The 17,437-nt window shown below is 51.9% G+C and overlaps 2 protein-coding genes across 3 annotated transcripts in view; one reads left to right on the forward strand and one right to left on the reverse strand.

The window, feature by feature from the left end:
- The window catches only part of ILRUN (inflammation and lipid regulator with UBA-like and NBR1-like domains), a 30,008-nt gene extending 18,126 nt beyond the window's left edge, over nucleotides 1–11,882 (reverse strand). The window contains exon 1 of the mRNA XM_063418618.1: nucleotides 11,642–11,882. Within this exon, the coding sequence (XP_063274688.1) occupies nucleotides 11,642–11,799 (158 nt within the window). The 5' untranslated portion in view covers nucleotides 11,800–11,882. The remainder of the gene's footprint in view (nucleotides 1–11,641) is intronic.
- A 403-nt stretch (nucleotides 11,883–12,285) lies between these two features.
- On the forward strand, nucleotides 12,286–17,076 carry SNRPC (small nuclear ribonucleoprotein polypeptide C). 2 transcript variants are annotated; one of them, XM_063418644.1, is made up of 6 exons: nucleotides 12,286–12,702; nucleotides 12,910–12,952; nucleotides 13,308–13,416; nucleotides 14,711–14,800; nucleotides 15,364–15,468; nucleotides 16,707–17,076. In XM_063418644.1, the coding sequence occupies exons 1-6, from the start codon at nucleotides 12,695–12,697 to the stop codon at nucleotides 16,829–16,831; spliced, it is 480 nt and encodes a 159-aa protein (XP_063274714.1). In that variant the 5' UTR covers nucleotides 12,286–12,694; the 3' UTR covers nucleotides 16,832–17,076. The 2 variants fall into 2 exon arrangements, with proteins under 2 accessions (XP_063274714.1, XP_063274713.1); XM_063418643.1 differs by having other exon boundaries at nucleotides 12,288–12,702; nucleotides 14,708–14,800.
- Nucleotides 17,077–17,437: the final 361 nt, after the last annotated feature.

A 17,437-nucleotide genomic window follows, 5' to 3' on the forward strand; every position in this document is an offset into this window, starting at 1 on the left:
TGTGGGGCTGCTTGCCAGCTGGAAAGAGGCTTGAAACAGTGAGTAAAGAAACTGCCTCCTGTTCAATTCCTACAGTGTTCATGGCAAAAAATATTCAAATCAGACATTCTGGATAAAATCTGAACTGTATGGGAGCAGTGTCACTTTCTCCTCATGAAAACTCAGAGGATCCAAAGTGCAGCAGCTGACTGGGAGGCAAGAGCAGGGCTAGAGCTCCACTGGGGGCACTGGGAGAGGACGAAAAGAGCCCCAGTTTTGCAATCAATCCATCCATCACAGCAGCCAGCAGATAATCGCTGTGTGAGTCACAGGAGTTCCTGACATTCTGCTAAGGAGGCACTGGAGGAATGTCCTGCACGACATGGCCACGGGGATCGATCAGCAATTCAGCAGCCCCAGCCTCACAGCCAGACCTTTGCCATCCGTGCCCAGCGGACTTTGGTCCAACACAGGAGCCACAGGGTCCCATGCTGTGGCCAGAACTCTGAATTCCAGAGCAGAAACCATTATTCAGCCTGAGGCGTTTTCTACTTAGGAGTGTCAGGGCTCTACTTAATCCCACCAGCTCAGTCAAATGCTGCAGGAAGGGGCCATGTCACATTAGCCAGTAAACAGAGACAAATGCTCAGTTTTACGTCACCAACCGCCTGTTGCTTATACACTGCACAAGATTTACATAACTCACACCAGGGCTGTGCCAAGAGACTCCTGCTCGCTCACCCAGCTAACACCATGAGCTGCAGCTTAGTTTGCACTAGGATTTCTTCCTGTAGTACAGCAATCCAAGGCAAAAGGTATTGTAGGAGATACAAAAGACAGCAATGCAGCTCTTTCTCTCTCTAATCCACTACTACATAACTACATTTTCAGGCGGACCACAACATCTTGTGAGTGATGGTTCTGGAATCAGTGGTACCGACGTTTTATTGACACTGAGAGGAAAAAATAAAAGCTCTGAGGGGCAGATTTCTACTGCAGCTCTTTGTGAGGCAGCCTGGCTGTGTTTGTTTGCTGGGCTGCAAACAGGCCTCAGAAGGTAGTGGGCTATTTGTGCACATAGGCCTGGGGCCAGCACTCCCATCCCGGGGTCAGATTTCAGTGTGCTTCGCCATTGGGAAACAACAACACTCCTCTGCAGCATCGAGTTAAAAACTAACTACACAGCAATGCATGCTGGTAACAGATTTGCCCTGTTTATGATCAAATATTCCCAAACCCACCTCCCCACTCCCACCGTAGGATCTGTGTGATGGGGGATGTTTGGGGTGAGCCCCTCTATGTGTTTCAACGCCTCTTGGACTTTCCAGTAGAGAACTAAAAAGAAACTTCCAGAAACTGAAGAGAAATTCACAGTGGCAAAAGCCAAAGTCAGGATGACAAAGCAAATCTGCCTTGAGTTCACGTTCTTTGACACAGACACCCCAGGAGATAGGGACAGTGGCAGGGGCCGTGCTCTGTGCCAGAGGCACTCCCCAGCTCACACCTCGGTCCTGCTCTCAGCTCAGCTGCACAGCCACTGGCTCTGTCCCACTCCTCCCCCCAAAGGGGACCGTGCTCCCTCTCCTCCCTGGCCCCAAAACCCCCGAGATCAGCTGGAGGGCAGCACTCCGGGGAAAATGCCACTTGCAGAGGTGAACTCTGCAGTCTGGTGATGTGCAGGCAGCTGAGCCCAAGCAGCACACCCTGCACTCGCCCTTGTGCCACAGGCACAACATCAGTGCAGCCCACAACAAATGTGACCCTAATGACAGAGATGCATTATGGCAAACACACTCAGGGCCCTGAAATTTCTCTATTTTGAAATACATATCTGGGGTTTTTTTAGGTCTTTACCATTGTGCCCAGCTGCAACTGCATAGCTGCAGCTGCAGACACTGCAGGGACAGACACGAGGGTCAGCCCTCAGAGAGTGCAGTTGTCATCTAAAGGCTTCTGCTCACACATCCCTGCCTGCCTGATTTCACTTCTCAGTGTGACTTACACCACACTGCTTACCACCCTCTGCTCCCTGCCATACGAGATAAATTACTATTATAAACCAAACAACTCTGCAAATCCAGCCAGAGTAATTGACATGATTGAGCTCTCCTAATTACAGGGATGGCCATGCAGCTCTTTCTTCACAGGGCCCTCCAGGTCTCAGGCCCTCCTTACATTTCCAAAATTAAGCAATTTTTCCATTTTTACAGCAGTCCTGGACCACAGCAGCCTGTAGCGCTGCCACACTTACAGAGCAGGTCTGACAGGATCCAAGCCCTAATTCCTGGGAAAAGCCTGCAGTCACAAGTGATCCCAGTGATGGGGAGAGCCCAGGACTCAGCTCCGTGCCCAATTTTAGCCCTAAGAACAAGATACCAGAAAGAGAGAAGGGAGTAGGGAGCAAATACAGATTGTAGCTCCACATCGTCAACCAAATCCACTCTAACTCTGGGTATCCCAGTCCTTCCTCTCCAAAGGCATCCCGTAACTCTTGGGTGTCAAGTGCTTTTCCCACACAACACCAGAGTGTTCCTTTTCAGATCAATCCTTCTGCTCTGCTGCTTCATTTCAAGCCTCAGGAGCTAAATTACAGTAGTGAAGTTAAAACCTTATTTGCTAATAGCTCTGGTGACATCCCTTAACAACTCTTAAGTGATAGCAAAGAGGTGGCTCATCGTGAGCCCTTCTTTCCCTTCCCTGTTTTTTCCAGACAGCCTTTTGTTATGTTAAACCCATATATTTAGCCATTAATTAATTAAAGTAATTCAGTGTTCAAAATTAAAAGAGACTCTTCCAAATCAGTTCACAAACTCGAGGCCTCCTTACACAAGCTCCCTGTCCTGCAAACAACCAGCAGTATATGGGTAAATGGAAATTGTCTTTTAATTGATTGTATCAGACTTTTTTAGGAAATTGAAGACTGAAGCACCACGGCAGCTGAGGCCTCAAGCAAAGCAGGGCATGGGGCCAAGACCCTTCTGCTCCCCAGAACATGGAGAATTCTTTCAGCAGAGAGCAGTTCAGTATCTTGGAAGAAAAGCAGTACAAGCAGATGCTTCAAACATACAAGATGAGGGACATTAGAATTTGAACTATAAATGTTACAGGAATCTGAGAGCTTTCATATATTGTCAAATTACTTGATGAGAGAGCCGAAGAAAAAGATGTCATTTTTTTAAAGAACAGACTTTTGGGGGGTAAAAATTCATATCAAATCACAGCTTAGGCTCAAAATTAAGCCTACAAATTTCCCTCTCTGGCTCCTGCCCATGCCCACAGCACAGCACCCACCATGGCCTGCTCCTGGGGAACACTGCAGGGCTCTGCTTCTCCTGAGCTGTTGCAGAACACAACACACAGAATTCTCCCTGCAATGGCACTTTCCATTTGGAATTTCAGATGGATACAGCCCTCAGGTCATGCAGAGACAGCCAGCAATATTGCTTAGGTAACAAATGGACTTGGTCATTGTAAGCAAGGTGCCAAGGTCAGTCCCTCAGCACTCCCAGGGCGCAGTGTTTTGTCATGAGCCAAGCAACTCAGGTGACATCTCCTGGAAATGCACAATGCAGACGCTGGGCAGTGTCAAACAGCACAATAAAATCTCCAGCGCAGCACACGTGATGTGGGACACCTCAGACTCCTTCCGTAACTCAAGTCCCCACCTTCACACACCTCCTCTCGCTCTCCAAATGCAGCCTGTAACCAGGCACCACAGCACCCCATAAGGTGTCTATTGTTAAAAAACAAAAAGAAATAGTGCAGCAGATGGACAGTTTCTCACTCCCAAATAATGGAACTTCTCCACATGATAGGAACAGACTAAAAATGCATATGGGAGACATCCAAGTGAGGCAACCCCTTTTGTCTCCCAGTTTCCACAAACTTAGTTGGATGTTCTTTACCTCAGCTCTGGGGACCTGGATTGCTGATACTCCAGGCTGGGACATCTCCAACAGCTTCTGCTGCTCCTGGAGGAGGAGATGCCTCACTCCAAGCCTTGGAGAAGGCTGAAGGGGTGTGGGAAGAGACATGGCCCTCAGCCTGCAGGGAAGCACTTCTACCTGGAGCTTTCAATTCAAACGTTCAATAGGGATGACACATGGCAATTAAGTGCAAAGTCTTAAGATGTTTTGAAGGGCTGGAATTTTAATGAGTGAATATCTTTTAGCAGACAGAATTTCAGAAAGCAAAATTTCTGTGTCAGTTTTCCTCGTTCTTGTCTCTTCTTACACTAAAGTTACATTAAATTCTATGTATGAAGTTGGGAAGGTACCTTAGAAGATGTCTGATGATGGAAAAGGACCACTGATGGAAGCTGAAAGCTTTAAGCTGGATTTACACAGCTGAAGGTGGAGGGGGGAAGATCTGGCTAATTGAAAGCTGACGTATTTTTTCACATAAAGTTACAGAAAAACATCTCATTGTGTTAGTTAAAAACAGCAGTTCCACATTCAAGTGGGGAGTTCTAGGAAGAAGACAGAAACCTGCGGTGACAGAAACAATTCTGTGTCTGCAGGGGCAGCATGAGGAGAGAAACTGAAAGCCCACAGGAGAGGCAGAGTGTCCTCAGAGCACCAAACCAACCACGGAATTCACTTTCCCTGAGCAGCTTTGATGTGCACAGGAACACCAACAGCAGCTGCTGAAAGCTTCCTGAGATACCTGCACAGGGTTGAGCACATCACCTGAGCACAGTGAAACACACCTGAGCACAGTGAAACACCTGAGCACAGGGAAACACCTGAGCACAGGGAAACACACTTGAGCACAGTGAAACACACCTGAGCACAGAGAAACACACCCGAGCACAGTGAAACACACCCGAGCACAGTGAAACACACCTGAGCACAGCGAAACACACCCGAGCACAGCGAAACACACCCGAGCACAGCGAAACACACCCGAGCACAGTGAAACACACCCGAGCACAGCGAAACACACCCGAGCACAGTGAAACACACCCGAGCACAGTGAAACACACCTGAGCACAGTGAAACACACCCGAGCACAGCGAAACACACCCGAGCACAGCGAAACACACCCGAGCACAGTGAAACACACCCGAGCACAGCGAAACACACCCGAGCACAGTGAAACACACCTGAGCACAGTGAAACACCTGAAACACACCTGAGCACAGCGAAACACACCCGAGCACAGTGAAACACACCTGAGCACAGGGAAACACACCCGAGCACAGGGAAACACACCCGAGCACAGGGAAACACACCTGAGCACAGTGAAACACACCCGAGCACAGTGAAACCCCTGAAACACACCTGAGCACAGCGAAACACACCTGAGCACAGCGAAACACATTCGAGCACAGCGAAACACCCGAGCACAGCGAAACACACCCGAGCACAGTGAAACACCTGAGCACAGCGAAACACACCCAGGCACAGTGAAACACACCCAGGCACAGTGAAACACACCCAGGCACAGTGAAACACACCCGAGCACAGTGAAACACACCCGAGCACAGTGAAACACACCCGAGCACAGTGAAACACACCCGAGCACAGTGACACACACCCGAGCACAGTGAAACACACCCGAGCACAGTGAAACACCCGAGCACAGTGAAACACCTGAGCACAGCGAAACACACCCGAGCACAGTGACACACACCCGAGCACAGTGAAACACCTGAACACAGTGAAACACACCTGAGCACAGTGAAACACACCCGAGCACAGGGAAACACACCCGAGCACAGGGAAACACACCCGAGCACAGTGACACACACCCGAGCACAGTGAAACACCTGAACACAGTGAAACACACCTGAGCACAGTGAAACACACCCGAGCACAGGGAAACACACCCGAGCACAGGGAAACACACCCGAGCACAGGGAAACACCTGAACACAGTGAAACACACCTGAGCACAGTGAAACACACCTGAACACAGTGAAACACACCCGAGCACAGTGAAACACCTGAGCACAGTGAAACACACCTGAGCACAGTGAAACACACCCGAGCACAGTGAAACACCTGAACACAGTGAAACACACCTGAGCACAGTGAAACACCTGAGCACAGTGAAGCCCCTGAGCACAACCCCTTGCCCAAGAGCAGCACCACAATAATGGTGTTCCAAGCAGGAGCCCCCAGAACCATCCCCAGCAGCTGAGCCCTCCCAGAGCAGTTGGTCCCAGCAGCTTTAATTGGGGGGTAAAATATCCTGAGAATGTCCCAGCAGGAGCTGGAAACAGGCAGCAGCTCTTCCCAGTGGAAAGTCATTGAGAGCTGCCAGCACACAGGAGATTCTGTAAGTGCCAGTTCCTCAGTACAAACTATGTTACCAATCTATAATTGTCTGCAGGAAAGTGAAGGGGGATTAAGCTACAGAAACTGTCTGAGAACAAGTTGGGGCATGTCAGGTAGAGTCCGGCTGAACCAAAATTATATTGCACTCCATTCCCAATTCTGCTGCAGTTACCTGCTTGTGCTTTCATGCCACAGGCACCAAATTTTTCAGTCCTTTGTACCTTGGAGCACAATTACAGTATGTTCCACAGGTAAAAATACAATTTCTTTAGAGTCTAGATTTCATTCAAAATAATCAGGTCAAACACTTGAGTTGCTCAGGAGGTGTGGGTTTTTGGATTTTTTTTAACGTACTAGATAAAAGCTTCTAAGAAAATATTTTTAAATTGTTTAATTCTGTCATGTTGCTATTTTTAGCAGCATTAGGAGACAGCTGTGGACAGAGAGGCAGCAGTCTGGGATGGTTCACAGGCACTCAGAGATATCCACCGTGTTTCAAGTGAGCCACAACAGACCAAACAGTTTAAAAGCTCTTTTCCCTTCCCAACCCAAGGGTGTAAATGACCCTGTACCTTTCACAATCCACAGAGCTCCCCTGGTGACAGCACATCAGCACCCACCAGATCTGCATCTGGGGTGTCACTTCTGCCTGGGAGGACAGCTTGTCACCCTTGTATGATGGACATCAAGTCCAGAGCCTCACCTCCCTTCTTCCCTACTAAAGATTATCAACATCCCGTCAATGTTTTGAGGCAACCCTTCTCACCAGATTTGGCCCAGCTGGTCACTGTAAACAAATATTAACCTGACCAGAGTCACACCAAGACACAGATTGCTCGATGAACGTGTACTGAGTCACAGAAAGAACACGGGACTCTGGTCCCTGTCACCTGATAAGGATGACAGGAAGCAAAGGAACAGGAACTGCCACCCACTGCTGTCACTGCCCCATGGATGCTGGGTGAGGAATGAAAACCCATCCCCAGGGAAGGATGATTTATTTGCAGAATTGGGTCTCAGCTTCCTGCCTCCTCCATGACACGAGGATTCCCCACCAGCGAGTGGCTGTCAAAACTGAGCTCAAGGTCTACACAGAGCCGTGGGGAAGTTTTCCTCACATTTGTCAGAACATGGATTTGGTTTGAAGAGCAGCCCAAACATCTGTTCTCAGAGGACACCTGCATGCTGCAGGTGTCTGCAGACACCTGAGGTTAAAAATCGGGAGCAATGCTGGTGTGAGCCACTGTGGGAAACACATCCTGCGTGAGTGAATCCCCTTGACGGGTCTGAGCTGTTAAATTCTGAGTGTCCTGACTTCTTAACACAAATACACCTCAAGTACTTCTCTGAGTAGCACCTACACCTTGTGTAAGTCATGGGAAAAGCAATTAAACCCCTATTAGCTAAACCATGTCTTTAGACCCCCAGTTCAGTACATCACTTCTGGGCAATACAAGTGTTTCACTGGATATGAAGAATTTGAACAGCCCACCCACAGGGATGGAAATACGAATCTATGAGGTTCACGTTGTAGCACAGAACTGCCCCACACCTGACAAGAGAGAGAACAAGGTTTTACTGCAGATTTCTGCAGTATTTTCAGAGATAAACTTATCTTCATGCAAAACATCACACCTTGAGAGTACCAGTTAAACCATGACACAGCTACAAATTCTCCTAAATAGATGAAAAAACCACGAGGATCTCCAGAAGAGCTCTGACAACCTTACAAATAATGACCTTTTTCACCTAAAGCTGGATCCAAAAAGCTTTGTTACAATAATGCTTTTTTTTACTGCCACACAATGGAAATTATCATTACCTGACACATTTCAATTAAATATCACACCTACTGCTCTAATAAAAATTCAGCTTTCTAAACAAGAGCTAAAAAGAGAATGTAAAGAAATATTATATGTAAATTATTGAAATATACATTAGTTCTTCCAAACTGGGAATATCTGAGCCAGCTATACTAAAATATGGATTTTAAATCCACCACTATTAGCTACTTCAAACTAATTCACCTTCTCGTGGAATTAAAGCAGCTCCAAGCCTCTCACCCACAAAGCTGGCACACACTCCAATTAACAGAAAATCATTGCTTTTTCTTGTCCCAATACAATTTCCACACCAGCTTTAGAGGAATTCAATGACTTTTATGGAGTTCCAGGAGCTCCTGTGAAGGCAGGCCAAGGCTGAAGGGGTTCAGACCCACTTCTGCCCATCTCACAGATCTCTCTGGAGCTGCAGGCAACACGTGGGACTTGACTGCACCACAAAAATCCCTCCCATCTCTGGTGGGGCCCAACATCTGGAGGGGAGGAAGCAGAGCCAAGGTAACCGAGGGGGATTTGATCCTGGATGCAACAGTAGCAAAATGCCCTCCCCACTCCACTGCCCAGGGTTTCCTCCCAAGGGAGAAACGTTTCAGCATAAAACGATTCATTTTTGGTTCTGCTTTTTGAACTAACAAGTTCACTTTTGGTTTCAGGCTGAAAGCGAAAGCTCAGCCTGTCCCTCTGCAGCCTCTCTGAATGGAAAATAAATAACAAAATAGTAAAGCAGGATGGTGTGTGTGCTGCTGGGGAATGTACAGCCAGGATTTTGGGAATCACATTTATGCAGCAGGAAGGCAAGAAGTCAGCACAGAAAACAGCCAGGACTCTAGGAAAGTGTTTAATAAATACCAGGGAAAGACAAAGGGTTTAACCTGTATTTCCTGCAGATCAAGGAACAGCCTCTGAAACTTTGGATGCATATGTTCAACCCAAAGCATTTTTGCAGCACTTAAAGCCAGCTGGCAGTTCCTTGGCACTGCCCAAGCCTGACACAGGTCTGAAGGGGCACTGGGAACTCCTGGGAACTCGAGAAGTGGACACAAACTTATAGAGGCTACTTACTCATTCTTCAGTCAGCCACTAATTTTTCCTCCCAGATTGACCAAACAAGCTATTTAAAAATAATTCCTTTATTCCAGCAGTACTGCTAATTCACTGTAAATCCTCTGACCACAATTACTAATGATGCTGTTGGAAATGATCTTGCAAAGCACATTAAGCTCTGAGTGCTCCCTACAGTACATGAAAGACACAAAGTGGGGAAGGAACTGCGGGTCTGGAGTTGACAGTTATTCACAAAGAGCAGCTTTCACACCTGGGAACGAGCTCTAGTGAAACTATTAATGCCTTTGTTAATTACACATGGGACAGTGCTACAGAGAACCTGGAATACTCAGTGTGTGCACTCCTGTCACCCCACCACGAGCTCCCTCACCATTTCCTGCAGGTGAACATCAATCCTGATGGAGAAGGAAGGAATCATCCCTGAAATAACGTGCCATGCCTTTAACACTTGGAAAAATGATCTGATTGTGTCATTAAGATAATTTATTTGCTGGTGCCAGAAGGTTCTGACCCTAATCCAGGCTAAACGAGGCAAACCTGGTAGGGCACCTGGATCACCTGGGCAGTGTGGATGGCACGAGGCCCCTCAAAGGCGCTTCCAGAACAGGGACACGTGTGCTGATTGTCCCTGCTGGGGGACAGCAGGGCTGGTCAGGGTCAGCCCAGCACGGCCAACGACCCTGCGGCCATGCAGGAGGGGTGGCAGCTGGGACAGGCACAGGGCAGAGCTGGACACAGCAGCAGCAGGAACAGCACCAGGCTGGGGGACAAGGAGCAGTCTCTGCCAGGCTGAGAACGGGCACTCACACGGGCTCTGAGCCCTCTCACAGCAGTCCCAGCCCGTGTTTGTTTGCACATCTCAGCACCCCAACAGGAACAGGCCCATCCAGCCACAAGACTTATTAATACTTCAGAAAAAATGAGAAAACCAATGTTTTCAGAACCAAACTCCTGAAGCTGGGAAATTAAGGCTATTTTAACCACTTCATATCATCTTCAATTGAAACTAACATTTGAAAAAGCTCTTGGTTCTGAGGCTGGATTTGAAATGCTGTTATTCCAAACAAGAATTCAATATTCCTGAATGAAAAAGAGCTGCTTCACAACAAACCAGCAACACTCTGGCTACACAGAGCATCTTCAGGAGTTACTTTCAGGTTCAGCTCTGTTCCCTGCTCTCCTCAGGAACCCCACAGAACCCCCAGGATTGCAGTGCAAAGTCAGTTTTAGTCATATCACCAACACAAGGATGAGGTGGGAAAGCATCTTTTGCTGGGAACCAATTGTGTTTCTTCCAAGCAAACTCCTGAACTCCTCCAGACCTTCTTTCACACTGTGCATGCTTACAAAACACAAGAAATTACTGGCTACTCTCCTACTCCTTCTGCAGATGCTTATTTGCCACTAGAACCCAGTACAGAGCTGTAAGATGAAGGAAAAGCAAAACCAAAAAGCCAACAAAGTTGTCTTATCACTGTTTGTAAGCTCAATAATCCCACGCAAGTTTTCTCCCAACTGTTGCTTATCCTGACCTCCCGTTGCATTTCAGCTTTCAAAGCCGAGGTTTCTGGCTTTGATGTTCCACCTCTAAGCAGAGCTGAGCCAAGTGATCTCTGTTCACCGGCTCTGAAACACACAGCACTCGTTTGCTCTCCTGGAGCCCCCACCCTGCAGAGCTTTTAGGTCAACACACTTTGGCTGAGAGGTGCAAGGGCTCCAAACGAGCCAAACCCTGGACTCGCAGAGCTCCACAACATCCTTTTTACAGCTCCTGGGCTCACTGCACCAAGCCATTCCTAGCTGCTGTTTTTCACCCTTGTACTGAATATCTCTCCTGTTTTTCTCGAGCTACAGCTTCCCTAACAGATAACCCGTGCCTACTTTTTCCTTGGGCAGTGACACAGAGCCTTTATCACGACAAACACACGCCCCAGAGTCAGAAGATTTAGAGAGACCCTCAGTCCACAGGCAGACGCTGAGTTTTCCCCAAACACCCCGGTAACTCTCACACGTGCACTGCGGCCGCTTCCAGGGTCCTACAGAGCCTTTCTGCCACAATTTCCCCTCCCCTGAAGCTGCCTCAAAGTCGGGACACCACAGCCCGTCCCCGAACGCAGTCCGAGCCCGCGGCTCACACGCCCCGTGTATCTGCTCGCCACTCCAACAGCTCCGCGGCCCTTGCACCGGCGAACCGGCAAACTCGCACCCCGGGCTGGGGCCAAGAGTCAGCGCCGTCCGCCCCGGCCCCGTCCCGCTCCCTCACCGCCATGGGAGCCGCCTCTGCCCCGCGCCGCCCGCCGGGCCCGGGCAGGGGACAGAGGGCCCAGCACAAACACCGCCCGTTCCCCCCGCCCCGGTGCGACCCGAGGGCCTGGGGCGACCGGGCCAGGGGCGGGGGGGGCCGGGCCCGCGGCCCCTCGGCCCCGCGAGCCCCCTCAGGCCGTCCCGCCCGCCCCCCCCGGCCCCGGGCCCGCACCAGTTGGTCATGTCGAGGAAGAAGGCGCAGCCGGCGGGGCTGAGCTGGAAGCCGAGCAGGCGCTGGAACTCGCCGATCAGCACGTCCTTGTCGGTGGTGCCGAGGCAGCTGAACTTCTGCATGAGCTCCGCGTCCAGGTCCACGTCCATGCCCTCCATGGCCGGGGGTCCCGGGGGCTCCGCGGCCGGGCCGGGGCCGCCTCAGCGCCGCGCGCGCGGGGGGGGGGGCGCGCGGGGGCGGGCGGGCGGGCGGAGGGGGGGGGGGGAGTGGGTGCGCGCGCGCCGCCGCCGCCTGCACTGCGCCTGCGCCGCCCCGCCCCGCGGCGCGCGGCACGCGACGTCACCCCCGGCTGGCGTCACCCCACGCGCGATGCGGGGCGGGGCCGCGTGCCCGCGGGGGGAGGGAGGGAGCGCGGCAAGGGCGAGGGGGCGGGGCCTCGCATGCAAATAAGCGCCGCGCGTGACGCGGGGGCTCCGCTGCGTCACCGAGGGGCGGGGCCACCGCTCGTCTCCGCCCACATTCGCGCGCTGCCATCCATATATGGCGGCGAGTGCGCGTGTTTGTGTATGCAAATGAGCTGCCGTGACGTCATGCCGTGCTATGCAAATGAGACGCGCAAGGCTCGACGGGAGCCCCTTCGGTGTTTTTTTCCGCCTAAAAATGATGTTTTTCCTTCAGCTTTCGACCGCGCGAGACTGCGCCGTGCGCGGCTCGTGATCGGAACCATCCCGTGTGTTCCGTGAGGAGAACACAGAGAACAAGGAGAACGCGCTTTGGCAGCGCCTCGGTCCCCAACGAGCCCTGCGCGCCGTGCGGCGGGGGGGCGCCGGCGGCGCTGCCGGGCCTGTGGGCGGACGGTGGTGGCGTGACCAGAGAGGGACGGGCGGGCTGGCTCCGCCTGCTGGGCGGGGACAACGACAGAGTGGGGCCCACTGGCGGTCACTTCCGGGCCCTACGGCAGCCGGCAGGGGTCATCACGAGGCGGACGGCGGCGCTGTGTGAGGGCGTCACTGCGCGGGTGCGTCACTTCCGGCAGGCGGCGGCGGGAGCACCATGCCCAAGTGAGTGCGGGAGGCCGGGCCGGGCCCCCCGAGGGTCCCGGGCGGGGGTCGGTGCTCCCCGAGGGTCCCGGAGCTCCCCGCGAGCCCCAGGACCGTGAGGGGCGCGGATGACCGGGAACCCTGGCGCTCATGCCGAGTCGTTCCCGGGGCTCCGTTAACGCTCGCAGCGCTAAGGGGGCTCTGAATAACAAAGCTTTTCCCCGGCAGGTTTTACTGTGATTACTGTGACACGTACCTCACCCATGACTCGGTGAGTACCAAAGCCTCGGCTTTGATTCTTTCGTGAGTCAAGAGTATTAAAATAAAACTTGCCTCGGTCTCGTGAGATGCAGCGGCGTTCCTTGGTGTTTTCGTTTTCCATGCAGGAAAGAGGGAGAACGTGCCACGTTCCCGGTGTTCTGCAGCAGTGCCAGGGTCAGAGAAGGCAGCTGGGAGGGCCTCAGGGCAGCTTTTGGAGAGTTAACACTTATTGTTCTGATAAAAGTTGACATAAAGGTTTTGCACAGCCTGGGCACAGAAACAAACCTGCTTTATGCTGCTAAATTCCCGTGTTTAAAATCATAACAAACACCCAGTAACCTGAGGGTTTCTGTGACCTTCCCCAGCCCTCCGTGAGGAAAACCCACTGCAGTGGCCGGAAGCACAAGGAGAACGTGAAGGATTATTACCAGAAATGGATGGAGGAACAAGCCCAGAGCCTGATTGACAAAACAAGTAAGGCCAATCTTTCTGTGACCCCGGCTGCCTCCCCGTTCCTTCCCCTGCCTTTCCTCCAGCTGCTGTTCCCTGCTTCCACCTTGACTTTTCCTCACTTCCCTGGGGAGTCTTTGCTCAGTGAGTCATGAGTGAAAACTTGGGAGTGTGGATCTCGAGTTCCTCAGGTTTTGGGCTGTCCCAGAGGAGCCTGAGAGCTCTGCCCACTCCCACAAGAGCTGAGGTTCCCTCCCAGGGCTGGTGGCAGTGGCTCCATGGCCCTGTTCATGAGAGCTGTCAGTGCCACCTCTCTCAGTGATGTTCTACAGGGCCAAATAACAAACTTGTGCTGCTTGGCAGTGGCACATTGGTGCTAAGAGCATGGATAGGAATTCCAAAAGATAGGAAAGTGCACATTAAAAAGTGTAGATTGTTGCATTTTTCACCCTCAGCTCCCAAGTGATTTTTTTCTGGCAGTTGAAGGCTTGACTGAAGTGTGGCATTGTTTCCTCTGTCACTTCAAGAAGTCCTTTTTCCTCTGAGGAATATCTCCTTCCTCTGTGAAAGAACTACAAACACTACACTACAAAAAAGATTCACTTCATGGCAGCCCTCCTTGGCCCGTGGGATACCTCAGGGTGGACAGGACCCCTAAGGATCATTGATCCTGCTCCCAGCTCTGTGCTAAGACTAAACTGTGTGAGCAGCAGCATCATCCAGCTGCCCCCTGAGCTCTGACAGAGCCGTGCCCACTCCCCTGGGGAGTGTTCAGTGCCCAACCACATCTGAGTGAAGAGTTTTCCTAAAACTTCCTAAAACTCCAAACTTCCCTCAACTTATCGTCTCTTTATTTCCCTCTGTACATTTTCCTTGTCATGCTTCCAACTTCCCCACCTTTTGCCTTCCCTCCAGTCCACACCAGTGGAGTTTCCCCCCTTCCTTGCCCCCCCATTCCCTCTCCCTGCCCCTCCCCAGCCCTCGCCCCGTTGCCATTCCAGCACAGCATGTCCCGGTGGAACGCTGCGGATCCCGCCACGTGGTTCATTTTTTTTTTTCCTCTCCTGCCCTGCCCAGGGGTGTGACAGCCCCACAGGAGCTCTCTAGTCCCAGCTGTACCAATAATTGTCTGCAGGAGTCTCAGGTGCTCCCCAGGTGCCAGGGATGTGTCCGGCGTGGGGACGGCAGCGCACGCAGCATGACGTGACCGCGGGGCATGACACGGACCCGGCGCTCCCTCGGCCTAGTAACTGGTGTTTTTTTTTTCCTGGGATTCTTTCTTTCCTTTTTTTTTTTTTTCTTTTCCCCCCCAATGTAGCGGCTGCATTCCAGCAAGGGAAAATTCCACCGACCCCGTTCTCGGCGCCACCTCCGGCCGGAGCCATGATTCCACCTCCTCCCAGCATCCGTAAGTTTGGGGCACTTTGGGGCTGGGATCGTGGCCCTCTGGAGCTGTATTGCTTGTTATCCTCAGCTTGCAAAGAAAAGGCCTTTTAGCCTGAAGCCAACCCAGCTTGAGCTTGTGCTCCCGTGGTGTGAGGAAATTCCATGGAAGGGCAGTTCAGTCCTTACTGTGATTTCTGGGATGCTGAGTGCACCAGAAGCAGTGACAACCCCTCATTCCATGGGGGTTCCCATGCAGATGGCTCTGTGGGAACTGCACACTGGGTTTGTTTGGGTTGATTTTTCTAAATTAGAATCACTTTGGTGACCTTTTGCCCTTGAGCTGGTGAAGGGCCCAGAGCCATCCCAGCCCCAAGCGCTGCTCTTGGGAGTGGCAGCTCCCTGTGGACAGCTGGATTTGGTAGCCAGCAGATTCCTCCTCTGGCCACTCCCTAGCCCCTGGAATCAGGGCTGGAATGGAGGCAGATGTAAAGCCACTGAGGCATTAGTTACTGCCATGTGTTGTGAAGAACTGCAGTGCCCTTTGGTGGCTGAGAGTGCCAGTGTGTAACTGTTGTTTCTGTGCAGCTGGCCCGCCCCGGCCCGGCATGATGCCAGCCCCACACATGGGGGGCCCCCCAATGATGCCAATGATGGGCCCACCCCCTCCAGGAATGATGCCAGTCGGGCCTGGTGAGTCTGGGATGGGGTAACTCTGCCATGGGGGGCTGCCTGGGGGGTCTGGGTGATGTTTCCTGTCCCACAATCTGTTGGGAGCTCAGTGCTGGTCACGCTCTGGTCACACCTGTGTCACTGTTACCCCTGCATGGGGAGACTAAAATTTACAGCCACTCATTAGAACCCCTTTGCTTCTCGTTGAGAGTCACCAACCCCCTGTGCAGCTGGACTTACGGCTCTGGGAAGTTGTAGCTGTTCTCCCTCTTCTCAGAGCAGTTATTGTTTAGGATTTTGGTGCCTCCAGGTCTCAGGTTTTGCACACGAGGTGCATTTTTTCACTAGATGAATTTTACTCTTTAAAAGGTCTCAGGGGAATGTGTTCCAGAGAAACAATAGGCCTGGAAAAGGCTTTATCAGAACTGTAAACTAAAATGTCTTTGATCCATTCCACTCCTGAGCTTCCTGGCATTTGAAGAATTCTCAAGGGGTATCTTATTGGAGCAGTTCCCAGAACAAATCTATGGGAAAACACACACACGTGCACTGAAAGTGGTGAAGTGTCCTTGCAATTATTGTCTTGAGCTTGAAACTGTTCTTTGAGTGTTTTTAAAGGCCCAAGGTAACTGCACAGTCTGTGATATTCAGCAGCCTGGCGAAAATAAATGGCCAAGTGGGATGGAAACCATTATTCAGGCTGTGCAGCACAGCCCCTGCTTTTCCCTGGCAGAGGTGCTCAGTGCTTGTTTGTGAGCACATGGGATGGTTTTGCAGCACTTTTCCCCAAATGAACACTTTCCCAGATCAGGAATTAAGCTCGTGTGTCTCTTGAGTGGCTGGAAATAAGCTGTGAGCATTGTCAGAATGGGTGTTTAACCCAGCAGCTCAGTTCCTCCTCTGCTGGTGGCTGAGCTCCTCCAGGGGAAGGAACTCATCTGGGCAGCTGCCAGATCAGAGCTTACACACTTGGAAAATGGGAGTTCCCTGGAGCAGGGTAGAGGACCTGCTCACTGTACAGTGTGAAATTTCTGCCCTCTGACGGTGGTGAGGCAGGGTTGCTGAGAAGCTGAGGCTGCCCCTGGATCCCTGGCAGTGTCCAAGGCCAGGGCTTGGAGCAGCCTGGGACAGTGGAAGGTGTCCCTGTCCATGGCAGGGGAGTGGAAATAAATCTTTAAGGTCCATCCCAAGCCATCCAAGTTCTGCCATCACTGGTAGTGCTCCCAAGAGCTGTTGGTTAACCTGTCTTTCCCCTGCAGCTCCTGGGATGAGGCCACCCATGGGAGGACACATGCCAATGATGCCAGGGCCCCCCATGATGAGACCCCCCTCCAGACCCATGATGGTGCCAACCAGGCCGGGAATGACCCGTCCAGACAGATAAAGATGGAGATGAAGCTGCCTTTTCATATTAGGACCTTCCCTGTGATAAACACCACAGAATTGTGTCCCTGGGGCTTTGTACTTGCTGTGTGGAGGGACTCTGCTGTCACCTCAGTGTGTGGATGGAACACACCCTGCACTGACTTGTACGAGGTCTGGCTTTTTGGGTGTCTTCTCAGTTGTATTATTATTTTTCCCCCCCTATTGAATGATAAAAACAAGAATAAAGCATTGATGTTGTTTCCATACAGACTCAGAGCCTTGTTCTGAACTCTCTCCTGGGGAAGAAAATAAGGGTGGGGAGCAGTGCTGGGCTGTGAGGGAAGTTCAGGGCTGATGGGGGTCCTGGGGGAACCCCTGGGAAGGGGCTCCTGGACGATCCTGGGGCGGCTCCAGGGTCGTCTGGGGGGGGTAATCCGGGGTTGGTCCTGGAGTGGGGTCCAGAGGGGAGTTCCAGGGTGGTCCCTAGGGGGTCCTGGGTTGGTCCTGGAGTGGGCTCTGGCAGGGGAATCCCGGAGGATCCCGGGGTGGGGTTCTGGGGCTCCTGGGTTGGTCCTGAAGTGGGCTCCGGGTGGGGGTCCCGGAGCGGCTCCATGGGCGTCCGGGG

The sequence above is a fragment of the Prinia subflava genome, chromosome 23, assembly GCF_021018805.1.
Source record: "Prinia subflava isolate CZ2003 ecotype Zambia chromosome 23, Cam_Psub_1.2, whole genome shotgun sequence".
In the NCBI taxonomy this organism is placed as follows: domain Eukaryota; kingdom Metazoa; phylum Chordata; class Aves; order Passeriformes; family Cisticolidae; genus Prinia; species Prinia subflava.